Source organism: Otolemur garnettii, unplaced genomic scaffold, assembly GCF_000181295.1.
Source record: "Otolemur garnettii isolate 467f Iridium unplaced genomic scaffold, OtoGar3 scaffold00190, whole genome shotgun sequence".
In the NCBI taxonomy this organism is placed as follows: domain Eukaryota; kingdom Metazoa; phylum Chordata; class Mammalia; order Primates; family Galagidae; genus Otolemur; species Otolemur garnettii.
The window spans coordinates 1,315,231-1,327,348 of NW_003852585.1; the positions used below are offsets into that span (position 1 = coordinate 1,315,231).

The window sequence follows — 12,118 nt, forward strand, 5'->3', positions numbered from 1 at the left end:
CCCAGTCCAAGCACTGGTGTCCCTCCCTCGGGAGAAGTTGATCTCTGACAAGTGGCCTTTAGGTGCAATTGGAAGGGGTCCAGCTGTGGAGAAAGAGAGGCCCGGGGGCCCAGCCACTAGCAGGAGGTCCACAGACAAGGTAGACCCCAAGTTAACTTTCTCCTCTGGCCTCAGCCTGATAGAGCTTTCGTTTGCTTGTCTAAACTCCAGCTCTCCAACTGGAGAGCAAAACAGGGGCTGTCCCACCCTGCCAGAGGCCATCAGGAGAAGCTGGCAGAGGCCCAGAGGAGCTCATGTCCCTGAGAGCCTATTGCTGCCCCAGGCCTGCTACCGGGTTTCTGAATCTTCCCTCAACCAGAAGCTTCAAGGACCTCGCCAAAGGTGCATTTGCGCAAATGGCAGGGACTGGCTCCCCAAACCAGAGAGGCTTGAAGTGAATGTGCTCCTCCAGGGATCTCCTGAGGAAGCCAGGGTACAGCCCAAAAGGTCAAAAGCAAAGGCTTCAAGCCCATTAAGGTTTCTGGGAGAAGCCCCACATAACCCCTGACCTGCAGAGAGCCATGGAGCTCCAGGCACACTCCCCCTGCCTGAGGCAGGGAGACTGGAAAGCTTGGCACCAGGCAGGCAGTGACAAGACACACAGCTACCCACCCCCCTAAACCTTGCATGCCCAGATGGCCCCTCAGCCCCTCTGCCACCTCCTCGCCACTCTCCTAGGAGAGGACAAAGGCTCAGCTGCCTGAATAAGTCAAGTGCCCCAAGCAATTCATTTGGCTGCTTTGACTGGGGACAGGTTCTGCACACAGCCACTTTCCTAAGCTCCCTGGCAGGCCACAGACATGATGATCAAGGTCAAGCCAGGGTCTGGGGTCTGCAAACATTCCTAGGGTCCAGCTCTGAATTTTGTAGAGGACGCTAGACCATGGTCACAGAGCGCCTTCAGCCCCAGGTCAGTGCCTTTCCTCACCAATCAGACGGCTTCAGAGGCAGGGGGCTCCAGTCACAGTCAGCATCTGTCAGTCTTTCTGCACAGCCTCCAGTCAGAGACAAGCTCTTTGGAGCTCATCTGCACTTGAAGCCAGCAGAGACTTTCTGCAACTTCTGTCTCCAGGCCAGAGGGTTCTTGAGCTCCTGTGACTCAGCTGGCAGCCCCGGGTCAGAGAGCTGCGGCACTGTGCCCGAGGCCAGCAGGAGAGGCTGGCAGAGGCCCAGAGGGGCTCATTGCCCAAGGCTAAGGCAAACTCAAGACCCTGGCCCAGGGTGTCTCCTGCCTGCTGGAGAAGCTGTCAGCAGCAAGCAAGGAATGGATGCTGGGCTGCCTGGCTGTGGCAATTGTTCATCTGCCCACACCCAGGAGCCAGCCCCTCCCCAGCTCCCCAGGGAGCCCTCCCTTGCATGGAGCGTGCTCAGGGCTTTGTATCTGGGCATTGAGAACTGCCAGCTCACAGCACCCATGTACCTGCCTCCAGGCCCTGGTCCTTTCCCAGCCAGCTCACCTGACCAGAGGGAAAGCCAGGGAGCAGTCTGGGAGAGGGAGGGATCTGGGTTGAGGCTGGACTGAGAGAAGTTCATTCCTTCCCCTCTGTGGTGTCCCCTGAACTTGGCCTCCAAGAGGGTCTGGGGTTGGGGGGGCTACAAGAGCCATGGGGCATGAGGCAGTGAGCCTTTGACTCCTTTTAAGAGGCCCGGGTTTCAGGCTGTGTCCAGGTATACCCGAGCCCCTGCATGCGCCCTCAGGGCTCCTCCCCACATGCCCACCTTCTCCAGGGACTAGGAAGTGGACTTGGCTCAGAAGAGCCAAGCTTCAGCTTTTTCCCAGGGCTGGAGGAAGAATGAGGGCCAGCTTGGTAGGGCAGGGCACAGCACGACCAGGGGCACAGCTTTGCCCAGCTACGCAGCTGGCTGGGAAGATGGGATCTTCCCTCGGGGGCTGGGCAGGGAGGCCGCAAGGCCATCCTGTGCACAAAGCCTGGGGCACAAAATCTGCATGTCACAGCATGGTGAGTAGGCAAGGGTACACCCGTGGAGGGAGGGTGCTGGCTGTGCCCACAGTGCTCACCTTTCTGGGGAGAATGCATTTAAGGGTGACTCATACTACCACAGATTTTTAAAATGGGATTGATGTGGCACACAGTAGGTGTGCCTTGGAAAGTGACAGTCAGAATTGCCTGACTTTGATGGGGAAGGCTTTTCTACAGAGGACATGTGCTAAAGGCCACCTGGGGATGAGCAGAGCCAGAATTGCTCTTTGGAGACCCTGACTGGAGGCCACAGTGCCAGCCCTTTACTGCTGGTTTCCAGGGATGCAGAGGCAATGGAAGCCAGCCCTGTCCTCAAGAAGCCACTGATCCAGTGAAGGACTGACTGTGTACCCCTCTGATGCCAAGCCTGAGCGGCCCATGAGAAGTTTCACAGACTAGCAATAAACAACGGGCCAATTGAATCCTTCTGTTCATCCCCCACTCACCCACAGCACCCTGCTTCTCCATGAGGAAGTTCATAGCTTTTTGGGAGAAGGGTTAGGTTCAAGATGGAGTATCTGGGCAGGGCAAAGATAGCTAGTCAGGGACATACAATCAGAAGGGCACACACTCCAAGTGGTCAGAGCCAGAGGACTGAGCAGGGGGTGCTAAGGTGCCTCCCGAGCATCCTTGGATCTCCTAGGAGTTTGGGAATCAGAAAAGCATCACAAAGATGCCAGCTCCCAGAGTATGGTCCCTATGCCCCTGAGGAAGCCCTATGGAGGGGGGCCCAACCTGAGCAGCAACCGTTCCGGTTCCTCTCAGGAACTCTCTGAGGCCTCTTCGGTGGGGCAGGGAGTTCTGAAAAGGAACCAACCAAGTGTCCACACAGCAGGGTAGAGTGCAGGTGCAGCCAGGCCCAGCCAAGGGCCCTACGTAAGGTCACCTGGCTCAGAGGTGTTCCTCTTGGGGGCTGCCATGCTGTTTGTTTGCAACTCAGCTAAATTGCTCCCAAGGGTGAATCTTGTTTCACAACATATTTTCAACCAGACTTTTTCTGCAAACATATCAGTGTTTGCACAGACACACACACACCCCGGTCCCTTTGAGCTTCCCTGAGAGAACTGCCTGGGGCAGAAGGAAGAGGCAGCCTTGGGAAGGCCACATGAGGGCTGGCCTGGTGGCAGGTTTGGCTTTTGGCCCCTCGCTCACTTGCCTTCCATGGTCTGTGCAGGTAGACTGAGCCATCTCCCACTTCCCTTAATAACCTTCTGCATCTAGAGCCCTGGTCTGTTCTGAGATAGCAAGGAGGGAAAGAGTGGCCTGGAAGGAGCACCCCAGCCTTCCTTCTAGCCCTCAGGTGATTCCAAGGACTCCAGGCCCATTTGGAGGAGGCAGCGGATGCTGACAGTTCTCCCCAGCCTCTTGGCTGTCCTGTCGAGAAGCACTTGTATGTGGGTTCTGCAGTCCCCCATTCTATACAGGAGCTTCCTCTAGCACCTCATTGCACTCTCTGCTCTGAGACAGAGAGAGAATCTCCTGGCTGTTTCTGTACCAAGTGTCCTTGTCTCTGCTTCCAGCAGGGCCCAGGTTCCAGAACCCATGTGTATGGTGCTTCGTCTGGCTCATGGGAGCCCTCATTTCAGATGAGTGCCAGGAATGGAGGAACCCGCTGACTGCATAGGAGCCCCCTGGGGGGCAGGGAGGGGGAGGGTACGGGCAGAATAGGTTCTAGGACTGAAGCTCTCCCTCTATTCCTCACTCTAGCATCACACACACACACACACACACACATTCATTCACTTCATGCCTAGTGACTAACACACTCTCCCACCTGTATAGATGAAGAACCCTTGACAGACTTGGGCAATTGGGAAAGGTACACTTAGCTACAAAAGCCACTGTGCAAGTTCTGGGTCCCAGGGTATGGGAGGGAGGTGTATTGATCCCTTGGTCCCAGAAGAAAGCACAGCCACTCTTCTGCAGGTCTCCTGAAGCTGGACCCAGGTGACACTCCCAAACTCTCAGAATAAGTCCCACACCTATCTGAGATGTGCTATGGGGCTGTGGTCGCTGGCATGTGTGTGTGTGGCAGGGTGGCTCTCATTTGGCCTCAGGATTGAGTCAGGACCTCACCCCCAATGCACATGTAGGAGGCTAAGATTCAGAGGGCCTCACCAGAGACCAAGTCCTGTTCTTGTCTGGGTGGATGACCCCAGGGACCATGCTTTCCCTCTCTGGAACTCAGTTTCCTCCTGAGCAAATGGGAAGGTTTCCGGTCCCTTCCAGGACATTTCCTCTGAGTCCCTTCAACTTCTGGCCAGAATGCTCCCCACAAGTGCTAATTGGCATAAGCCCAGCAGGAAGGGCTTTGCAATGGCCCCTCAGGAAGCCCTCTGCATGGGATGGGGGCAGTGAGGGCGGGGCAGGTTAAAGAAAGCAGGGCCCCTGGGGCAATGGCAGAAACTAGAGCCAGCCTCAGGGCCTTTGAACAGAGCGCCTGTTCCCCAGTGCATCCCACCCCTACTTTTACGACAAATGAGTCATGGATTCAAGAACCTTGGCCACCATGTTTTGCTGTTATCATTGAGCTTTTATTTAGCCTGTTCTTTGTGCAGAGCCCTGTGCACAATGTGGGATACAAACAAGGAACAGAAGAGATGCTGAAATCACAGAGGCAGATGTTACTGCAGGAACCAGATGCCCCTCTCCTAGCCATCAAAAGGAGCGGCAGCTTGGCCCCTTAGATGGCCCCGTCCTTCTAGCAGCTGGGGCCTCCCCATGGAGTGACCTGACCTCCAGGCAGGAGGAATAAGCAGAGTTGGAAAATGGCCCTGCCGCTGCCTGAGGCTGCTAGGAGATGGGAGGAAGGTGGGCAAGAGTGGCCCAGGGACAGAAGGAAAAGAGGGAAGGAGGGTGGGCTCAGGCAATACTGGCAGCAGTGAAACATCAGTGGCGCATCCACAGCCATAGGTTGGCGATGCAGGCAGACACCATCATGGTGATGAACACAGTCTCCTTTTGGCGCCAGGTGGTGCTCTGTTCCTCCAGGGCACGCAGACGCCCAGTGATCATGCGCAGCTGCAGAGAGACCAAAAGCAGGGCTGGTTGGCGAGCAGGGTTCCTGTGGGGGGTGCGCAACTCGCAGTGGGGAAAGTGTGAGGTTAAGGCACTAAGGAGCTTTGTTACCGTCAGGGGCCCAGAGTGTCTCTGCGTGAGAAGCAGGGACGTCAGATTGGCGAGGCCCACAGGACCAAGGAACGGCTTCTCTTGTGCCCGGTCCTTGGTGTTTGCTCTAGTTCTCTGAAGCCAGCCCGTCCCAGTTCTGCCGGGACAGCCAAGGCAGGAAGGGCTCTTATGGATGTGGGGTGGGCTGGTGTGGGGGCAGCAGCAGGACCAGAAGGAGGGCCCAGGAGGGGGAAACACTCGGGGCCACATACAGCCACCAGGGTAGATGCCCCTCTGTGCCCAGGGCCTTGGAGTCTCTTCTGGATTTCATTTCAACAAAGATGACCTCTCTCTCAGACCCCTCTCTGGACACACTGCTCTTACCCCCTCCCTCCTTCTTTCCTCTCTCCCTAGTCCCTCCCAGCATCTCAGGGATAGCAGTAAGCCTGAGGCTGAGCATTAAGGTGGGACACCAGAACTATAGGGACTGTGTATAGGAAGAAGGAAGCTTGCCTCATCTCCAGGGCTCCAGGGTAAGAGGGCCTCAATCAGGTGGCCTTGTGGCTGCAAACTGATTATATGTGTCTCTCTGTACCTGCCTGCTGGATGGGGCCCTGCTCACCTGTCTTCTGATGACTTCCATCTCCAGTCCATTGAGCTCTTCCAGGCCAATCTCCGCCATCATGTCTGCGTCCGGGTTGCTAGGAAAAAAGAAAAGACAGAAGAAGGTCAGAGCTGTTGTTGGTCCCAGGCAGGGCCTGGTGGCAGTCAGAAAGGCTGTGAGACCAAGTAGATTAGGCTAGGGGCGTCTCAGACAGTGCCTCTGTCATGCTCCAGTCCCTCCCTTCCGCGGAACAAAGAGCCCAGGGGCTAAAATCTGGGAGCCAGCCCCACCCAACCCAGCCACAGAGCCCTCAAAGGCCCCATATGGGCAGGAAGCCAGGGCACTCACCAGCCCCTCTGCCAAGTTCTGGGCCCTGCCCAAGCAGCCAGGGCCCAACAAGCTCCAACTCTTACCGTTCATAATGGAACCTCATGCTTTGGAAGCTGCCAGAATACTCCGGAGTGTGGACATCAGTATGGCCCTGCTCTCTGGACATCCTAGGTGCCTGCAGCTGGGAGCCCTGAAGAAAGGAGTGGGCAGTCACTGCAGCCAGCTCAGCCCCATCCAGTGCCTTCCCCATAGCTTGCCCAGAACCAGCTGTGCACCCCCTGGGGAGCCACGTGCTGCCTGATCCTCTGGAATCCAGGGCTGTCAGCTCCAAAGCAGTAGGAGAGCCTGGGAACCCCACAAACTGGCTATGTGCCACCATTCTGCCTGCACCAAGTTCCCCAGTACCTCTTGGGCATCCAGGCTGCAGGAAGGAAGAGCAGTGACAGGGGTCCCTGTCCTCTACAGGCACTTTCACATGCAGACATGAGCTGAGAGGTCAAGCGACTTACTGGAGACTGTGAAACCTCAACCAGCAGCCAAGGAAGTGGGGGCTTGGTGAGGCCCCTTCATTCCTCTGAGATGCAGGTCAGTGTCCATCCAAGCTACAGAGAGCATCCTTCGCTGGGTGAGCCCAGCCATCCCTGTGCTTTCATTTTTATCCATCGGCTAATGACTTCCAGAGTACACGTCTCTGGCCCAGAGCCCTCAGGCCAGGGGACTTTGATGCCTTTAAAGAGCCAGTGTGTAGGAGAGGAACCGAATGTGACTTTCTGTGCCAGACCTACCTAAGTTCAATTTGCAGCTGTAGGTTTCCAATTCAGGATGAAATACACAGTTGAACACCCCAGAGACTGTAACAAACTGGTCTACATATGGGGGTGGTCGACAAAAGGAACTAGGCCTGCTGTACTGACATGTCCATGTGGTGCCTGTCCTGTCTATGAAAATTAGGTCAAAGTAGGGAGGTGGTCAGTGCAGGGAAGTGGTCAGCTATGGAGGTTCCACTGTATTTCACAAGCTGCTTATTTAATACATACTTACCACATGCCAGCGACCATGCCATCCTCTAAACCCTCACCAATAGCAAGTCACTGAATCCTCATCACAACTCCATGAAACACATATTATCACTGCATTGTGAAAAATGGGGAAACTGGAACACAGAGAGTTTAAGTAACTCACTCAAGTCACACAGCTGGTAGTAGCAGAGAAGTAATTTGAATTCAGCACATTTTGCTTTAGAGGTTACACTCGACCATTAAATATGGGAGGCATCATATCTAACACGACTTCCTCTTAAGACTCTACTAAGTGCCAGTAAAGACAGTAAAATCATGTAAACCCACAGGAAAGATGACAACAGGAGAGGTATCAGCAAACAAAAGAATTCAACCAAAATTTGGAATTCTTGGGGTGGTGCCTGTGGCTCAAAGGAGTAGGGTGCCAGCCCCATATGCTGGAGGTGGTGGGTTCAAACTCAGACCTGGCCCAAAACTGCAAAAAAAAAAAAAAAAATTCAGAATTCAGAAAGTTGCCCTGGAGGAAGCCAGATAGTGAAACCCCTGCCAGTGGCACCCGGAGAGGATCCAGACCCAGTCATCTACCCTTCTCACTTCACCTGGCTGCCAGCCAGGCACTTCACCCTCCAGCTAAAACCTGAGCCAAATGAATAAGAAATCTCGGGTGATAGTGAGACAAGATAAAACCCTCCTCATTCTGGCCTTTCAGACTGCCCCACATGACAGCCGGTTCCTCACCCATTCCCCCTGCTGAAACATAACCTGACCTTTGACATGCCTGAGCAAGATGGGCAGAGCTCTGGGGGAACTCTGAGATTTGCCTCATTTTTAGAAATGAATAGACAACCAAGTCTCACCTATCACCTAAGACAGATCTGCAGCTCTTTTCTGTTCCTAAGTAACAACATGTTGTTGTAAATAGTCTCCAGAGGGAGCACGTTGAGGCGAACTGCCATATCTTGAGCAAAGGGATCCTATCTCTTACAACAACATTCAACTGAAGGTGGAACAATGTCTGTAAAGAATTGTCACAGGAACTCCGGCAGCATGTTCCATGGGTTGCAATAATGCAAAATTACATCTCTCAAAGGGAACACACAGATACTGGGGCAACTTTTAGTAGCAGTAGTTATAGTAGTTCACAGTCATGTTTCCTCTTCTTACCATACTTCAAAATAACATACCTCAGGATTTTAAAGAGGAATTTGATCACCTGTTTCCCTTAGTACCATGCTCAGGTCATCACTTGATTTTCCTATAGATTGGAATCATTGCAAAAAATTTTTGAGAAATTTGAAAGCAAAATAGGATGACTAACTGGTGATTGGGTTTTGTTTGATTCTTTGAGATAACATAGTTTGTTGCTAACACGTCAATATACTAAGAATTAATTTAATGACAACACCTTCAAAAGGTGATACCTCTTACTACGATCACCCACAATAAGACCCATCTCAATGTTCCGAAACAGTTATTTATCTTGTTGCCTTTTATTTTTATTTTTGGGCACTCTATTTAGAGTTATAGACATTGTAAAACAGAAGACTTTTATATACGTCTGACTGAGGTTAGGAAGAAAAGCAGCTATGAATTGCAGTGAGTACCAACTTCCCTCTGTTAGTCCTTCCAAAAATAGTATTTTTGCTTTCTTCTACATTTTCAGGCACAACTACTTTTTTTTCCAAGTCAGAAGGATAGCATTATCAATTTTTCTTGTCTTTATATGGTTCTCCCAGAAGAAATTCCATTAATTATTTTATTCAGAAATAAATGAATGAATGAATAAGTAAACTTAATTAATAAATCAGATTTCTTAATTCTAAATTTCATTTGTAAATTCAATATGATGTCTGTATTTTTAAACAATCTACTCCTCTAGTCCTCATAGTTAACTTTAATTAATCCAGAGGTAATAACCGCCTTTAGTCTCAGGGACATGAGTGGCTGGCTTGCTGGAGTCAGATCTCTGGGAGCAACTTGATTTGGCTTTTGTCTTCGGATATAGGAAGACAATTTGATATTTCTGACTTATTTTTATTTCCAGGAGTTCTCTGACCTAGAAGCTCTTTTTCTCATTAATCACTGGGGGAGGTATCATTCCAGAATTTATGGTACACTATTACCTACAGCAGTTCAGTCTCCCTCCCTCTTAAACCTTATTGCCTTTCCCAGTAACCTTTTGTACCAGTCTAACCACCATTTTCTAAAATTTTCCTTCTTCTCCGTGAATATAGCTGAAAGGATTGGCTACAGAACAATGAGACTCATGTGATTCCCTCCTCCTCCAAAGCAGCTTTCTTTTCCCGGTATCCTTTTATGGATATTGTTGACAATATGTTTTCCAGAACATTCCCTCGCCCACAGTGAATGTAGATTAAAGAACTGGCTACGGACAGGTGGGTCTCAGGTGATTCCATAGAGCAGTCAGTTCTCCCTCCCTCTCCAGCTTTCCTGCCTTTTCCCAGTAATCTTTGCAACAATACGTACAACCACCAATTTCCCAAATTTTCTCTCATCTGCATTGAAGGTAGTTTAAAGGATTAACTACAGAAAATGATACTCACATGACAGTCTTCTCCAAGCTGGTTGCATTTTTCCCAATAACCTTTGCAACAGTATTGCAACCATTTTTCTAAGAGTTTCTCTCGCCTACTGTAAATGTAGCTTAAAGAACTGTGGGACAAACATGATTTCCTAAAACAGTCAAATCTCCTTTCACCACCAAATGGCTGCCCTTTCCCAGTATTCTTTGCAACGGTATAGTCACCATTTGTTCTAGAACATTCCCTCCTCCGCATTGAATGTAGCTTGAAGGATTGACTAAAAAATGATCAGATTCACTTGTTTGGATTTCCTAACAGCCAGGAAGCATAAAAGCCTCACCCACCTTAATATACACAAACATACTTACACACACACACACATACACACATATGCACTTACACATAATCCTAAAGGATGAAAGTATCATTTCACACACTCTAGAATTCTACAAAGTGTGCATGTACTTCCAAAACAATATATACTTCGGACACTCTAGATTCCCAGGGTTAAACTCCCAGGATATCAAAGGATGGCCCTGGGCTGAGCACAGTAGCTCACACCTGTAATCCCAGCACTTTGGGAGGCTGAGGGGAAGGATCACTTGGGGCCAGGAGTTTGAGACCAGCCTGGGCAACATAGCAAAACTGTGCCAATACAAAAAAATAAAACAAAATAAAAATTAACCAGGTATGGTGTCACATACCTGTAGTCCTAGCTACCTGGGAAGCTGAGACAAAGGAATACTTGAGCCCAGGAGTTCAAGGTACAGTGAGCTACAATCTTGCCACTGAACTCAAGCCTGGGTGTCAGAGAACGTCATCTTTAAAATGCAACAACAAAAGGATAGCCCTGACCTTTTACTAGACCTCTCTTCCTTTATTTGCCTTCTTGAGAATATGATATTCCTCCTCATATGTCGACTTCTGGCCTTGCTTAACCCAGGGTCAGGCTGTAGGCCCTACAACCAATATTCCCAACCCCAACCTGTTTACCATGTGCCAAGAACCCCATACAGTACCAATTTCTTAGGCCGAGTGGAAGCCATATTCCAAATTGGTTGGATTGTAGCGGAGCCAAGAGATTTTGGTTCCAACTTCTGTCGCCTGTGGGAAGCACTTAGGGACCGAGATCCACGCTCCATCATTTCTAAAGAGAAAAACAGAGGCCCCAGAAACACTTATAGAAGTTGTACTGAGGCTTCCTGGGCACAAGATACACACACACATACACAACAGCAGGGTCCCCAAACTTATCAGGAATTGCTCAACACCCATTCGCCACTGCCCACTGCCTCATCTCAGGCCTCAGTTTGTTCTTCAGCAGGCATTTACTGAAGATCAAGCTGTAGACGAGGTTACTGGAGAGAGCAATGGCCAAGAGATAAGATGCCAACCACCAAGGAATTGATCATCGGTTTGTGTATCTGTGGAGGGGGGAGCAGGCCGGGTACAAAACAGAAAATAATCCATCAATGTAAATTCAGAGAGACAAATGGAAGACAACCCTAAAGCGAAACTGAAAGAGAAAAAGGGCCCCGCCAGGGGAATTGAGGCAGAGAGCATTCCAGATGGAGGGAAGAGAACGTGAACAGAATGAGGAAGAAGCAACCTCAGGGCATTCTGAAAAGGAACATAAACACAGTCTGGGGTGGGTAGACCTTATGGGCCACCGCAATGGTATTTTCTGTGTAGGTAAGTCATAGCCTGAAATACTTTGAGGAGGTGACCATGATAGGATTTTGTAAATTGTGGAATTTGGATTTGACTCCTAAGGATAGGAGAAGGCATTAGAGGATTGAGAAAGAGATTGGATCTGCTGATCTTATAAGTTAAGCCCTCTAATACAGTATTTTATAGTAGACATTATGGTGTTTTAGACAAGGAGAGGATGGAGGAATTACACAGGTTGTTCCCACCCTCCTCCCTCACGTGCTATAAAATGCTCACAGCATTTATCCCTTTTTCCCACCTCTCCTGCCACCCAACCCACAAATACTTGAAAGCCCAGACACACACACATGCCCACACATACATGTAAACACATACCTGCACACATCTCCACACCTGCCCAGGCACACATGCACTTTCTCCAACACCCACATGCACAGGTGTAGACATGCGTCTACATGGTTGGCCTTAGCCAAGGAGTATTTCAGGAGATCCTCACCTGCTAACACTCCATGCTCTTGGCTTGGTCCTTGATTTCCAGCACCCAGTTCTTCAGCCAAAGACATTTCTAATTCCTCCTTGAGGCTAGCAGGGCCTCCTGCCATCCCCGCCAGCTTGACGCTTGTAAGGTGAGAACCTCAAGGGTACAGTCACAGTAGAGACACTTGGAAAATCTCCTCTTTGAGGCGCAGGAGCTCGAAGAAGTTATAGCCGCACAAGGGGGTGGAGCCAGACTCCCTTTCTGGGCTCAGGCCTTGGACTCAGCACCTTCCGTTCCTGCTGTATCTTGTTGGCTGCTTTGTGGCCTTCTCTCCTGCTACTCTG

At 50.6% G+C, this 12,118-nt stretch overlaps 1 protein-coding gene across 1 annotated transcript; it reads right to left on the reverse strand.

The window, feature by feature from the left end:
* Window positions 1-4,910: 4,910 nt before the first annotated feature.
* FATE1 (fetal and adult testis expressed 1) lies at window positions 4,911-11,898 on the reverse strand. Its single transcript, XM_003800947.1, has 5 exons — window positions 11,793-11,898; window positions 10,645-10,772; window positions 6,147-6,253; window positions 5,752-5,830; window positions 4,911-5,042 (listed from the first exon to the last, which is right to left on the reverse strand). The coding sequence occupies exons 1-5, from the start codon at window positions 11,896-11,898 to the stop codon at window positions 4,911-4,913; spliced, it is 552 nt and encodes a 183-aa protein (XP_003800995.1).
* Window positions 11,899-12,118: the final 220 nt, after the last annotated feature.